The sequence below is a fragment of the Pseudonaja textilis genome, chromosome 7, assembly GCF_049901715.1.
Source record: "Pseudonaja textilis isolate UNSWEBS1 chromosome 7, rPseTex1.2, whole genome shotgun sequence".
In the NCBI taxonomy this organism is placed as follows: Eukaryota; Metazoa; Chordata; class Lepidosauria; order Squamata; family Elapidae; genus Pseudonaja; species Pseudonaja textilis.
Window position 1 is genome coordinate 24174806 of NC_141996.1, and position 16909 is coordinate 24191714.

The window sequence follows — 16909 nt, forward strand, 5'->3', positions numbered from 1 at the left end:
TGAAAATTGAGGTCAGCGGGTCAGAGCTTTCTTTGCTTCTAGATGAATGAAATGAATTGAATAATGCCACTGTTAGATAGCAATATGTAAGCTAACGACAAAACAGTACATTAGAAATTTGGACATGATAGATCAATGATATTATGATATTTTTGATGGTTATTCTGTGCACGTCATCTTTGAAAAATAATATATAAAATAAATACAAATTATTGTACTATTTTTAAAAATTCCTTTTACTCTTCATTGTTTCCATTTTGCTTTACACAACTGAGGCTTATTATTAATTGGAGGTGAAAGAACACTGAGGGCTATTTTCATTGGGTCAAATCTATCAAAATTCAGATAGGGCAGATCACACAATCCCTGCAATCCAAGAGGAAGGTGGATACAGAACAAATAAATAAAAACGAGAATCCAAGAATCAGCAAAGCTAAAGCATTCTTAACCTTATTGGTTTTAGTGTATGTTTCATTCTATGTTGGACTATGATCCATGTCAGACCAGTATTGTCCTAAATGAGCACAGTGATGTCGGGAGAGAGGTTCCAAAATAGTGTGAAAAGGCTTTCTAAATTTGTCAGTGGTCCACAACATCTCATGTATACTGTCTATGTCAAATATATTTGTGCTGCATTTACAAAGCACTCCTATAAATCTTACATCCTGCTAGCAATTTCCCATTGACCTTAGTTTCAACAAAGCAGCTGTATCATGTACCTTCAGGTCACTATGGCCTTTTTAAACAAAATTCGTCTTTCCATTACCCAACTTGATTGCTGCTGTTATTTTTCAGAGGTTGGCTGAGCAGAAATTGCTTGAGAGAGCTTCACTGTAGTCATATGGCCTGGACATTCTACAATTCTTGATGAAATACATTCCCACACTTCGTTTTAGATTATGATATGTTCATATTTACCCATAAAGATGTTATTTCTACAGAGTACCAGTGTTACATATTCACCAACCAATAATCAATTTTTCAATCACATTCATTGATTTCACTATTGACAGATATCATTAGTAATTTTGGAATAGAAAAAATGTTTTTTATTTATCCAGAAGGTTTCTGAAATGGCTTACGTTTTGTGCCTCAAGATATTCTGTACTTCTTCATTTTCTTTCCTCTATTCTTAATTCTCACTTTTAAATTAGTTTACATAGAACACACAGGTATATATGATAAAAGAAGGCTGTTCCCTGTATAATTATGTTGTGTTTAATAAGATGCAGCAATAATATTTTTTCTGCTGTAAACTAACATCAGAACTTGTTTTTTTTCAAATTGTTTCTTTGCTTGTTGTTTATAGCTTTGAATCTCAGAAATGGAAATTTCAAAGTATTGTGAATGGAATTTTCTAAATTAGTTGTAAACCATTTGCCAGCAGGAAAAAAATCATCATGCTTTGTTAGAAGTTTATAATTATTTCAATTGATGAAGACCTTAGGAAGTATGATTAAAAGTAATCTGGAGTATTTTATTCTTATAAACTGAATCTACTAATGCTTACTTATTTAAATATAATCTTTCTTACTCACTCATGGAAATTCTAGTAGATAAGCAGCATAAGTCCATATTTTGTCAGTCAAATAATATCTTTCCAACTTAAATTTTTGCCTCTGCATACCTTTAGTTCTTGATCCAAGAAATTAGCATTTAGAGGCAAGATTTTTTATAAGAGAGAAGAAACAAACATTCCAAATTGGCCAATGGACAGGCAATTTGGTACTGTCCATATATTTTGAATAAATCCATGCACGTTCCTTATGGTTATATTTGAAAATATCTAGATAGTTGTAAATTACCTATTCAATGTAAAAAGCTTTACTAAAGTCTAAATATGTGAGATTTCATTTTCAATACAGTTTTTTATTTTATCCTAAATGCCCTAATAACCAAAAAACAATCCCAATATAGAAATTATTTTCTGCAAATGTATTTGCTTTGTTTCTTTAAAGCAAGAACATAAATATTGAGCATTATTAAGAATTTTTCTAGGTGTCATTTTACTGGTCTAAGTCTTGTAACTAGAGGTGACAGGAATTTGAATCCAAAAATATGACTTTATGCTTTTTAAATTATTATGACTAATTAAAATTATTATAAATGAATATTATACAATTACTGCTGCCAAATTGCTGAGCATTTGTGATAAAAATACCATTTTTCAATACTGTGAAAAGTAAACTACAATAATTGTGTCCAAAGTTTTCAATTATATGGATGGAAAAATTCTATATATATTTAATTTCATTAAAATGACTAGGACATAAATGTTTGTGTCAGAATAAAAATGCAGTGTCTGTTTTCTATTGTACATTTCTCAGAGAAAATTACTGAGAGTCAATGTCATATAGGGTATAAAATTAGACTAGGACTTCGGAATCACAGGTTGAAATCCACAATTCTCCCCAACTATGGAAGCTCAATGGATCACTCTACTCAATCCTATCCCACCAGGAATGCCATGTATGCCTCTTAAGCTATTGGATGAAAGGCAAAATATAAATATAATAAATAAATAAATTGAACCCCTTTTAAACACATATACACAGAGATTTATCATACTTAGAGAATCCCATTTATTGCAATTAATTTTCTCCAAGTATATCAAAGTTAACCTATATTGTCTAAAAGAATAACTGATTATTAACAGTCTGAAATAACTCTATAATATTAGTCAGGCAGGATTTCTCTTAATTATGCTTATTTTTCTAAAGGAGAGGTTTCTAACTTTTTGCATCATACCTTCTTAATCTTAATGTACACATCTCCCTTAAAAATCCAAACAACAAAATGACACGAACAGTGAAAACAATGCAAATTTGGGGACAGGTGGATTTAGTGTAATACGATAACTAAAAAGTTCTTCAAATCTCCCTTGGATTCTGGACCTCTCCTGTGGAGGGACACCTTACCATTTCAGAAACCATGTTCTAGAGCAGAGGTTCCCAACCTTGGGTGCTCGCAGCCCCTGGGGGTGTGAGACGATATTCCAGGGGGTGCAAGAAAAGTCCAGGTAAATAATAGGATATTGGCTATATGTTGGCATTTTTATTATTTATTTCAGGGGGTGCGAGGTTCGAGTGAAATTTCTTTAGGGGTGTGGGGCGAAAAAAAGGTTGGGAACCACTGTTCTAGAGGTATCCAAGCTGTACATTCAATATAAGAAAATATCTTTAGTAATTTGTTATACTTTAAGGCTTATGGAAATTTCAGCAATTCTTTAGCAAATACATCATTTCAAAGGCCCTTCCTTTTCCAAGAACATCATTGGAACTGGGGCATGATGTTAGCCATTTATTTTTCTGAAGAAGACGCACTTTAACATGATTCTTCTCCCGTTGAATGATAACACACTTTGAATTCTGCTAATATTCTCACCTTAATATAGGGTTTCCATATCTGGACTGAAAAATTCTGCACAGCTATTACATAGAAACTATAATGCTACCATATAATGAATGTCAAGACTTTTTGCAGGCCATATATTTCAGCTCCATTGTAATATGAATAATTTGGCTACGTAACAGCATTGTTCAAATGACATTTGTGTCACTTATTGTGGAAAGGAGTAGACATTTTTAAATTGTGACTGTTATAGCAGTACATACCAAGGTGAAAAATATCTGAATATTTAATTAGCACTACCCCCTCCAAGCTGTGATGATGTCTTCTTTGGGAGCTGTGGGGGAGGAAACACATAAAAATAGCATAGCCTATCCATTCCTCCCATTAGCATGGCCCTTAGCAGCATGCGAAAAGAACAAATTCAGTTAGGAATAATAGTGTGAAGGATTGTGTTAAATATTTCCTCAACAATCAGTTCTCCATTCCTTTTCCTCATATTGTCTTTTTATGTGATTTTTATGCTTTTATCTATAAAGCATCCAGAATCTCACTGAGAGTGAGCTAAGCGGTATCTCAATTTGATGAATAAATAAAGTGATTAAAGTTCAAGACAAAATAAAGACCAAGAAACAGATTTTTAGAAAGCTGTTTATTATTATTATTATTATTATTATTATTATTATTATTATTATTATTATTATTATTATTATTATTATTTTGGTCAACCTTTACCATTATCTTAGAAAAAATACACAATCGTCTTAACTGAAAATTTGATTAATCTGGAATAGTGTGGAATATATTTAGCTATACTTCCTTTTAACATTTCTCACCAGAGAACAATTTGTAATTAAATGGCATAGCATTGTTTCAGCTCCTGACACTATTTCTTTCTTTTTTTTCGTTGAGCCCATCTTTTCAGGTTGAAAGCATAGAAAGTTATTTTCTGGTAGTGTGATTAGATTGGGGTTGAACTCTCCAGCTGGCAGGCCTGTCTATGACTGGCGGCGGACTGTCCCCAGTGCTTGTCATTTCCTGACATGCCTGACAGGATGGGGACAGCAGCCCCAGACAGGTTCATTAGATGGTGTTTTCTACAGCTGGGCTTAAAATAAAATAAATAAATAAAAAGCTGCTGGGGCCTTTCTTGTTGGTTTAAACCTAGTTCTTGTTTTGACAAATTTTGATCTGTGCAGTTTTTAGAATTTGTGACACATTTTTGTTTCCTTCGCCTTTGGCCTGCACTTTGTGCTGTTTGCCTTGTTGCTGTTTCAAAAACCTAACATAGCTTCCCCCATGAGAGGCATGGAACATGCTTATCAGAGCCATAAAGAAAAAAAGAGCCATACAGTAAACTAGGAATAACTGTTCATTTCCATGGTGATCAGCATAATGACAAGGGAAGGAAAACCTTGAGTTCTCAATAAGCTGTTTTTTAAAAAAAAGTTGGTTTTTTTAATGATCCATTCATCAAAAAATATGGTATGATTACCAGAACACTGCGCTGACAAGTATCTTCCTTTATGATGTTGCCAAAAGTTTAAACTGACTACATTATGATATTTTACTTTTTTGAAAAGAGACAGAATTTTTTTTTATTGTAAGGTTTGAGACAGAACAAAATTAGTCAAAAGTATGCGCTTACTATTCAGAAATGATCATTTATATGGCATAGTTTGTCTATAATTTTTTAATAAGATGTATTAGCCTGCTGTGTTCCATTGATTATTATTGCATGTCGTCAGCATTGTCATTTGAATAAAATAATTGAACTGAGTTTAAGGAATAGGCTAATCTCAAATATCACAAAATAAGCTACTGTAAAAGCTTCTTAATTCTCATGCATAGATTATTAATAAAATTATTAAAATTGTCTTGGTATTGTTGTATTGCAATTTCTGTGCAAGTCTACAAAGACATTTCCATTTTATGCATTCATATCCATGCAAATTTTATCTCTATTTGTTAAATAATAACCCCTATTGAAATGCTAGATCCAGTAATTATAGAAATCATATTAAGCTAGTAATTAAAAAATAATTATTGACTTTTTAATTTACTGGGGGCTGATATATTCTAGCCTTTATACTTGCTTTAGCACTGATCCATAAAGAGAGTTTATTAATTCTGAATATTTTACATAGTGTAAAAATGGTCATATGCAAAACACTTGTCAGGTATTGGTGTCTATCAAGAAACAAATGAAATTCCTTGCTGGAATCATTTCCTTTGCTTGTTTCCACCAAGCAGCTTGGCATATTACACCCTTTTATGGTGGCTGGGTTTAATGGCTCGCATCTATCTAGTGCAGCTGAAAACCAAGCCCTCCATTCATAGAAATCTAAGCACTTACCTTTCCTTTGTATTGTTAGTTACTGCTGCTTTAGTTTGTGGTCTCTATGACAACTGTTTAAATTGGGATGGCCAACTGTCATCTGGAGTATTACGGAAAGAAAAGTGTTAGTGAGCCCTTAGTCCCACAGATAGAGCATTTCAATATAATCCAATTTTAATTGAGCTCCAGAGACTTTGATGTGCTGCAGTTGGGAGAGAGCTATTCCAGGGAGAAATTAAAGCAGCGCAGCAAGGCTTCACTTCTCCAGACTGTCACCATTTTAAAGAAGCATTAGCATCAAACTTAACCTTCCCCTATGGAACATCTCTTTCAGCCTTTCTTGTTTTTTTTTTTACTGGGCCATATGTTACAAAGGCAAAGGTACTTTCATCTTTCTATATACATTTTTACACCCTCTTGATTAGATTTGAAAGGCATGTACTGGACTTGGGATGCATCAGGGGCTGTCTCTTGGACCTTGCTTTGCAATTCATAGAAAGAAATAAAAAGCAGGAAAGGGATTAGTTTACAATTGTCATCTGGCATGTGTTGGATTTTTTCTCTGAAAGAGTGCTGCAAAAGCAATCCAGCTGGATGTTAGAAAGTTAAAGATTAGATATCAGGATTATTTTTAGCTAGGTTTTAGCATTTCTCATGAGTGTGAATCCTACTTTATTTGAAGATGTGTACATCAGATAAGAAACCCCTCTTTATCCATTTCCACAAAATACTCTTATTTGTCAATAGCAGAGAATACTCACAAGGGAATGAAAATCAGCAGTGAAACTGATATTGACTAATAAGTTGACAGAAGGGAAGGAACACTTTTTAACTGATCACAAGTACCAAATAATCTCTAGTTTTATTTCATTGATGACTGCTCAATGATTTCAGTAATTTCATAAACTTACAGACTTAAGCATGCACATTTAATTAAATCAAAAAGCTATTTCTTTATTTGGGGGCCTTAACTTTCAAAGTTGCTACTAATACATAAAATATAGACATCAAAAGAGAGCACACACTTGTCAGAAATAAATGAATAAAACAATGGTTAGGACTGGTGCTTCCTCTTTATCAGAGATGAGGTACTTATCTTAAGTGGCACTATCAGTCTTAAAGCATACAGTTTAAGAATATATTTATTCAGGTATGGGTTTCTATCAGTTCTGTCCACCTCTGTAGAACCGGTTCTATGTCTGCTGATGTTTTTGCCCACCCGCCTACCTGGGCTCTTACCTGACCTTTTTTTCCTGATTTTTTCAACTGCAGCTGCTGTGTGAGGCACAGCTGCAATTAAAAAAGCAGGAAAAAAGGGCTTTTTGAAAGGCTGCTTCTCTGCACGCAGCAACCTGATCACGATTTACAGGCATGCTCCGGCAGCATGCAGGGAAGCACATCGTAAATAACCGAACTGGTAGTTAACCCTGTTGGATCCCACTCCTGTATTTATTCATATGTGCAGATCATCTGAACCCTTAAAAGACTTAGAGTGGCTAATAGTGATAATATTTTATTTTGTTATTTGATGATAATAGAGGTTCCAACAGGATCTGCAATCAAAAGTTGCAGGAGTAGTCCTGTGCTATGTTCTGGTTAGCCAGTCTAGTTTTCTTAAGGATATACTTTTTATTCTCCTCCTCATTAGTTGTTTACTTACTAATTTCTATAGAATTAAGTATCATTACATTCTGCTTAAATGCTATTAATAATATATTACCAATGATCAAGCTTTGCAAAACCAGCAGGTCATTCTGCGGCTGAGATTGATGTCTGGCAGATACCATCCAAACACAGTCCAAACAGTGATTAAATGTAATTTTTCCTCTCTTACCTGCTTCTGGCAGGTAGTATGCAGAAACCAAATGTTGGGCTTTGAAATGATTAAAAGAACTGTTACAGGGAAGGATTGGAGACATAGATCTCCAAGGGCGACATCTTTAACAGCTATGCCCTACTATCTCCATACAAGCACCTGGACATATTATAATGTCTTTGTACTGGCTTAGTTCAATGCAATTGGCCATTTGCATTATTGTTGGGCAGATTGACATGTTCACTGGGGAAAAAAATCATTTGCCATTGTGAATTAAGAAACAGTTACATATGGTTCTCTTTTGAACTTTTTGTATAAATAGGTATGCAATATTGACTATGCTTATTTTAAGTTACCCAAGCAGATGTTTTCATTTGAATCTCACTGTTTGCAAGAACTAAAGTATTTTCTGCAATGTAATTAGTTTTTATTTTACCATCTATTTAACAAATAGTGTGATCAAAGATGAGTTAATGCTCAAGCAAAGTTGATGGAGAAACAGGTTTTTAAAGTAAAATAGTATTTGGATGCTGCATCTATGTAGCTGAGAAACTTTATGAATACTTACTAGTCCTTGTTGCTAGTCTTTTTGACATAGTATAATTGTTTGCCCACTTAGTAGAGACTTAAGTGAAGGTGATAAAAGTTATGATGACGCAACTAACCTTTCTCTACTGTACCTATCCCTGGGTTAATTGTTTTGCTAATATCCATATAATAGTTGTAATAATACCAATTACAGAAAAGCACAGTTGAGAGACTGAAGGAAGGATTAGAAAGAATCATAAGGAAATATAAAGGAAATAGAGAATTTAGATTATCATAGTGAAACCTGGTTGTCACATAATGCCATTTCCTTAGAAAAATAAAATATTTGTATTACAAGATCACAAAATCAGCAATCAATATATATTCATTTTATTGTAAAGGTCCTTGCTTATACAGAAGGCCTTCATGGAAAATGGATGTTCAGTGAAATTCGAGCGGTTTTCTCAAGACGTTACCTTCTTCAGAATACGGCCTTGGAAGTATTCATGGCAAACAGAAGTATGTTTGTTTTATATCTTTAATATAAAGCAAGATTTTTTTAAATTAAACAAATAGTACCTATTGAAACTGAAAATGTGCTTCTAGTTTAGGTATTACTATTTTAGGATATTCACATTTCCTATGTAGAAGTAATTTGTGGAGGGTCTTTAAGAATAATTACTACTGACTTTTGAGTAGGAGTAGATATTCAAGGCCTAGCAAAGGTGCAGTAAAGAGAACTATCAAGTGAAGTGCTGTGGGATGGATTATCCATATAGTAGCTTTACACCTCACTTAAAAATTATATATTTTAGACAAAAACACAATAAGGAGGAATTGGAGAAAAATCTAATTTTTTTCTCTTATTTAAGGAAAGCTTTCTTCAACCTTCCATAGATTTTCCTTGTGTTTTTTTTCCTTTATCTACAGATAAAACTTAGATGTTGAGAAAAGAAGGGTTATAAATATATTAGCAGAGGTTGAGAGGAATAAATATTTTCCACTCCAAAATTAGATCTTGGAAAGAAAATGCCAGTTCTCAAATATGACTGAAATCAATGGCATTGCCATTGTATGAAGCAAATTCATTTAGCCTAGAGTACTTTGACCCTAAAACTGCATTGAAGCAACCCTATATCAGAAGGACTTGGGTTTTTTTTTTCATTGAATAGTTCCATTGTTAATAGGTAACATGAATAGCATGACTTTTGTTTGCATCAGATTCCTAGAGAACTTTTAAGATAACTCTATATGTCTTTATTCACAAAATATGAAAATCTCTTGCATCTTAATTAGAACAAAAATGTAATTGGATTATATCTCAAATTATATTGTTAGCTTTTTTGTTTGCGTTTAATGACATATTTGATCACATATAAAACCTTTTTTATATCAGCAATTCTTTAACCCTTCAATTCTCTTTATACTGCAGCTTCTGTAATGTTTAATTTTCCTGATCAAGCAACAGTGAAAAAAGTTGTATACAGCTTACCTCGTGTTGGAGTGGGAACCAGCTATGGCTTACCACAAGCAAGGTATTCAGTATTTGATTTTCTGTTTGGAAATACACGAGTAGTACAATGTGATAACAGTACATAAAAGTGCAATTAAGTCTTATGTATATTATCTTTATATTAGTTTAAAATGATTTAATTTCACCCTCAGATAGCTTCCTTTTTCCAACTTTTTCACTGTGAGTATTAAGTAGGAATGTTTATTTGTTTATAGTTATTTACAGATACCCTAAAAGACTCAGCAATTTATAATCTAATTAAATTGAGGAATGCTGGGGGGGGAAGGATTATGATTTTTAGGATCTTAACATCTCTCATAATGCTCCTCCAGCCTATTTCCAATATCACTGTTTTGGACTTTTTGAAAATGAGATTTCCTGGCCTCAGAAAGATTCTGCCAAGAAATTGGTAGAGAGGCAGAAGAGAATCCCTCATTAGACATTATTTTTCCCTGGAACAGGGCCGTATTCGTATTTGGTCTCCTTTTTTAGTTTATTTAGAACATTCCTAAGCAAAGATCAATAATAAAGTTGGGTTCCTTCTACAGCAGTTATATGAATCATACATTAACAGATACAGAATGAATTATATAAATAATTATATAATAATTTTCCTGCCAGAAAAAATGTTTTAGTGATCGAATCTACTGGAAGATTCTCTGAAGGCCGTGCTTCATAAGATATGATTTTGTCTCATTAGTGTTTTCATGTTTTTCTCCAAACCCATTAGTGCTTTTCTTATCATGATGTTATTTAGTTGGGTAATGAAATGCTTGCAAACAAGCAAATTCAGACAGCATCAATGACTCCACAGTTAAACCCAGAGATGCATATATTCTCTTTTCACTTTTTAATTAATAAAGATATTGTTCCATGCATACCTTTAAGTTAGTATATTCAAAAAATAGTCCTGATCAAAGCTGGGCAGATTTGGAAAAATACCACAGTGGTGTGTCCTTCTAATATTACCTGAACATAAATACATCATTTATTTGATTCTGACATCATAATATTTCTATGAATCTATTGAGTTACTCCCTTAAAGAACAGCAAGTTATACCTAGAAAAAAGTAGGTTAATCTATTACTAGGTTATGAACAAAACAACCCTGCTTATAATTAAATATTTTTGTGATATAGTTCTTTTGAATGAAATGTAATAATTTCTTTTTAAAAATAAATATAATTTGGATTCCACTGATAATGATAGCTTGGTGTGCAAAAGTTGATGAAGTTTTTAAAAAACATTCTAATAGTTTATACAAAAAAGTGGAAGCCAAATAAGCAGTTATAAATGGACACATCAAAAAAGTAGGGAGTTTTATTTATTTATTCAATTTATTCATATTTGCCTCTGTTAAGCTCTCAGGGACAGGGTAGCACAAATATATTCAACACAAATGCAATCTCCTCTAAAGCTTTAGTCTGTCAAATTATTAAATTAAATCAAAATGTCCAATTAAAAAGATAAGTCAACTTAGAGGTAGCAGTTTATGTCCTTTTACTCCCCCCCGCCCTCCCCAAAGAGAAGTCTGGAATACCAGCTTTGGCTGAAGTAGTATAGGCAGCCCTCTTTTTTTTGGACAGCTCCCTTTTTTTCCACCTGGTATTATTCTTTGATGGAACATCTCAGTTCCCTGCTAGGGATGTAAGCAATGTCACAACTAGGCCTCTTTGAAGTCCAGAAGCAGTTTCTTTTGACATTCAGTTTGCTGTCTCCCTTCTCTTTTCCTTTTCTCCTTCCTCAAAAGCTCTATTCCCTCACACAACTTTAAGATCTTCAAACATTGAATCTCCAAATACTCATAATCTGATGATGAGGCTAACTGTCAAAGAGGTATTTTTTTCCCCATTCAAAGAAAACATTAGCAATGCAGTTGTTTCATGAACAACGGTGTTTTTATTTATTCCCTATGCTCTTTAACAATTATATTGTATGCTTACTGTGGAACTTATTTCTAGATTTGGGCTGAACTGTCTTCAGTGTTCAGGTGATATCTAGCATTATTTCTCATTTTATCTTAAATTTAATTTAAAATTGGAGGAGGGTAATAATTTCATTGAGGGTCAATCAATTGAAGCTCAATCCTGAAAAGAAAGAGATGGTGTCCACTGAATAGTTCTTAACCTGTTCTTGAGGATCTTTGGGAATGTTCTTGAATCCATCACTGTGACTGATTGCACATCTGGCCTAGTGGGTAGTATCACATTACATCAACTCAGGCAGATATACCACCTGAAATTCTGTTTGTGCAGAGTTAACTTTGAGACATTCTGGGTTAAGATTCAGCTACAAATCTCTATCCGTAGCTATTAGGCTCAAATTTGGCAAAAGTCTTTCAGACACTGAAGCTATATTCAAGTTGTATGTGCTCTATTATATGAGGATGCAATTCCTTCCTGAATTCACAATAGTTAAATTCCACATTTCAAACAATCACACCCCCCCCCCAGGTTGATAACAAAAAGGTTGACCAATTGTTGATTGTTGGCATAATTATCATCTTTGCCTTAGAAGCCTTGGTTTTCAGCTTGTTTCTCATCCAAATCTGATTTCAATTATCTATTCTACACTATAGTAACCAATTCAATTGCATTTCTACAATGGATTATGTGTAAGGCTATTTCTGAATTGCTAGTTTACCTGACTGACTATAATTCTTTATCAGTGCCTTTCCTATGAAAGCTCCCATTGTGTTAATAGTTGCAGGCAAATATATTTCCCATGTCCAATGCATTTCATATAATGTAATATTTTAGATCGTTACTGCATCACCTCAAGATTAACGTTTTTTCTCTTCTTTTGATGTACATTCTATGTATATATATTTTATGAAAATACTTCCATAAATTTTTGAAGTTTTAAAGTGCATACTATCTAAATATACTTTCAGTGGCATTGTAACAAATTTAAAAGAAATTTAAATGTAAAATATAAACTTATCCAGTTATAGAATATCAGTTGTTAACAGTTAGTTCACTAATACATTAATAATCAATGTATAAGTGGTATAAAATTCTTACATTTTCTGTAATACAGGAGGAACTAGATATAGAATTAATTGGCAAATGGTTCTAAACAAATTAGTCAATATATTGGTTGAGAAATACTGCTTTGCAATAAATCCATATATAAATAGAGACATTTCACATTAAAATAAATGTGAATTGAAAAACATTTTCTCATGCATGGTTTTGCCTCCATTACTAAAAAACAAGCCAACCCCTGTGCCATGGGAATAGCATACAATATATGAAAGTCAAGAGTAGGTATTGAGGATGTATGAATAAAACTGCATTTTTTTTGTCACATCTTCCCATAACAAGGTGCTTTTGGAGTTCTACATAGCATGAGACTAGACTATATACAGGACCACCTCTCCCTGAGATTATTTATCTATCCCACTAGATCCAAACACAGTCCAGTTCTCTTCCCTAAAATGCTGCCATCCAATGGGATCCAAGAACCATGCCTTTTCTATGGCTGCCCCTTCTTGTGGAATATGCTTCCCCTGATATTCTAGCTTTTTAGGCTTTTGGAAGGCCATCAAAACCCAGATGTCTGGCCATGCTTTAGGGTAGAGTGATGTAAGACTGTGGATTACTGTTGGGATACCTTAAGAGGATGACCTAGGTACCTGGTTCTTAATTTTTTTTGGTATTACAGTATTTATGTTATGTATTATTAATTGAGTCACCTAAAGTTGTTCTCTATGATAGGAAGCCATAAAAAATCTTTTAAATGAATAAAATATACCTGTTGTGAATTGTTACTTGTAGCATAGTGTGTCTAAAAGGGATTAGGCACTTATGAAAATCACAGAACAATAGTTATTGTTTAACATTTCCCTTATTTGCGCATTTTAGTATTTCCTAGCAAATTATTCATGCCAGCTATGCATGCTGATGAATGAAAAATCCATCTTCTAACAAATTAAGAGACTTTTTAACTCTTTATTTTGTTTTAGTTGTCCAGATAATTAAAAATAATATGATGTAAAATGAATAAGAAAATCATTCTCAATGTCAGTCATCTTTTTCAAGATGTAATGTCTGATAGATACTTTACAAATCTTTATAATATTCTACTAACCTTTCTGTAGAAATCGAGAGAGAAAAGTGTCATATTAACATTCCTTATTCAAACTTCATTGTCCTTATTTGGAGTTATCCTAAAAAAGCTTAACAACGATTAGTCACTGTTATTATCCATATAACCTTTGGATATAGAATAATGCTTTGATTAAGCTCAAGTAAAAAAGTTAAAAGGTGAAGGAACTAAGAAGGATAGAAAGCAAAAAACAGATGGATGGCTGAATACAAAAATTATAAGTTATTGAAAAGTTGAAGAAGAAATAAGAGATACAAAAGCTAAAATAATAAAAATTAGGAACAGAGAAGGTGTTATTTAAAACAGGAGAGGTTAATTTATAGTATTGTCTCTGGAGAATAATACATGTGTTTATTTATTCATTATTTATTTAGCTTAATTTAAGCTCTTGACCAATTCTGTGTGGCTTATAATCCAACTGTACCTACATAGGATTAAAATAATAAAAATGCAATATAAATAAATAAGTAACCTTAACATTAATAATTTAATAATGAAATATTGTGTGTCAAGGAACCATAAACATGTATTTAATCAGTATGCTTACACAGAGGGAATTTGTCTCTACTTAACATTGGATCTAAAAGAAATCAAGTTTTTATAAATTTTTCAAATTTCAGAAACGTTGTGCCAAGTTGAAGTTCTATGTCAGTACTAGGTCAGGGGTGTCAAACTCAATTTCATTGAAGGCCGCATCAGGATTGTATTTTACCTCGGAGGGCCAGAGTGGGTGTGGTCAGCTCGACATCACTCGTGTCAGGGGTGCCTGTGGTGGCCCAAGCCCTCTGCCAGAGAAAACAGGCTCCTGAGCTCTGTTTTTGGCTGCAACGGCCTCCTGTAAGTAACCCTCTGCCAATGAAAACAGAGCTCAAGAGGGCTGTGTGCAGCCCACCCGAGTTCTGTTTTTTCTGGCAGAGGCACCGCAGGCCAGTCTTTCGCCGTTTCCAGGGTGGCCCTGCGGGCCAGATCTAATCACCCTGTGGGCCGGATCTAATCACCACCGGGCCTTGAGTTTGACACCCCTGTTCTAGGTGGTTGTGTTATCCAGGAAAAGAGAATAGCAGTCAAGAAGGTCTACTTCCATGAACAGATTAAGAGACCCCCCCCCCAAAAAAAGTCCATGCTTCATCAAGGGCAGAAACTATTGTAAGCAAATGGTTCTGTAGAATCTACAATGTAGCTAGCCAAAGAGCTTTAAAGAGCTTTTAAAATGACCTTGAATGGCACCCAAAAGCTGAGAGAGCAGGTCTTGAAGTAAATACGTTACATGGGTAAACTAGGACAATATCCATAACTACTAAAGTTGCTGCATTCTGGACAGCTGTAACTTCCCAGTAGGCAGATCTATGTATAGCTCATTGCAAGTCCAAATAGGAAGCGACACTATCATTTGCAGGGTTGTCCTACTGCTGCCTATCCAGTTTCACCTCATTTCATATGCATAATCATGTACAATATTATTTAATTATACTGACTTTTATTTCTGATTTTCATGATTTATTCTGTCAAAATCATGAAAATCTATATTGTAAAATGGGTAAAGTGTTTAAATATTCTGCTTCAGTAAGTGGAAGATCTGAACTGACCACTATTCATATGACTAGACCATTTCTATGAGCATTAATATGATAGCCAAAGTCAGAACATTATAGTATCCAACCTTCATATCCTTGGATAGCAATGAAGATGACAAGGAAAGATAGGTTAAGCTTATTATCAAATCAGTTTTGATTTTTCTTGATTGCAATCTCAGAACAAAATTCAGTACAACTTTGTTCATGAATTAAAAGGTTTTAAATGTATTACCCTGTAGTGGGTAGATAATATGTTATTTAATTTCATAAATGTGATTTTTATATTTATAGCTATGTTCTTAACTTTGCATGCCTATGTTCTTAATTTTAATTGACTTTGATAATTTGTTCGTAATAATGTTTCTTTCCATAAAAATGTTACTTTTCAACAAAGGATAGTTTATTTTGAGATTGAAAACACAAATAATTGTTAGTAGAGAAGCGAATCTACCACTTTTAATTATAATTTCTAGACGAATTTCTCTGGCTACTCCTCGTCAACTCTATAAATCTTCCAATATGACTCAGCGGTGGCAGAGAAGGGAGATTTCAAATTTTGAATACCTGATGTTTCTCAATACTATAGCTGGTGAGTCTTCTGTTTCTTTATTCTTTATAACATGATTCAATTTGTCAAAGTTTTTAGTACTATGAATGGATGGAGTACAATATTCCTCTGTGATGTAAATACAGCTTTATGATTCGTTCTGAAAAAGTATATAATATTTTGTATTGGGGGAAAATAATTTGTCACTCTATATTTGGTTTTCATGCTGGTAGTTTTTTTTTCTTTCTTTCTACCATTTACTATACTGACAGCATGGTCTGAAGCTTTGTTAGAGTCAGCAAACCATTGTTAATGTAAGACTAGAACTAATTATGGAAAAAACATATTTTGCTGTGTTGCAATTCTTAGCAGTAACAGCAAGATAGTAAAATAACAGTATTCTGCTTAGTTCAGATGGCACTTCAGTGGTGTTATCATTAAATTACAGCATATCTTAAGTACTACGGACTATGTGTGATCAGAATTAGCCTAAAGTTAAAAATTAAAAACCGTAAATCAGTCATGATGAGAAAGAAAGGGAGGGAGAAAGAAACCCCTTCTCATCCTTCCTAATTCATACAACCTCCCAAGTGCCACCTCTGATCTGCATGGCACCCTTTCCTCATACCCAGGCACCTTTCACAACCAATGCCACCCCTCCACATACGACCCTGACCTACAGGGCATTTCTCACATACCCCTGTGATTCCAGCCTTCTTAACATGCCCCCCCCAAAAAAAAACAACCAACCCCTAAATCTTTATATCGAAGAGTAGTAAGTTAGGGAAAATCTACTTCAAGTTTGCTGAAGAAATTATTGATGAATACTTTTTCATTGCAAAATAACTTCTAATAAATAGACAATATGGAGTAGAAATAATGAATGTATATATACTGTAAAATATTAATTATGAAACTATTTTATATTTATGTTGTTTAATAATGTTATGAGTTCTTCCACAGTGATTGTGTTTCTCATACTTTTTTCATTTTTAGAATAAATAGAATTTCTTGCTGAAATGTCATATTCAAAATCTCTGAAACTATTTTAAAATATTTTTCCTTTTTGCAACTATTCCTCAGATGTTATTTTATCTGTGCTTTTTAATAAGGCACAAATCAAAATGTTTCAATG

The 16909-nt window shown here is 33.3% G+C and overlaps 1 protein-coding gene across 2 annotated transcripts in view; it reads left to right on the forward strand.

Moving 5' to 3' along the window:
* Window positions 1-16909, forward strand: part of LOC148125269 (neurobeachin-like) — a 178710-nt gene that overhangs the window by 87975 nt on the left and 73826 nt on the right. For both annotated transcript variants that reach the window (XM_087937243.1, XM_087937244.1), the window contains exons 5-7: window positions 8432-8549; window positions 9463-9565; window positions 15701-15816. In XM_087937243.1, coding sequence (XP_087793369.1) covers window positions 8432-8549; window positions 9463-9565; window positions 15701-15816 — 337 coding nt within the window. The remainder of the gene's footprint in view (window positions 1-8431; window positions 8550-9462; window positions 9566-15700; window positions 15817-16909) is intronic.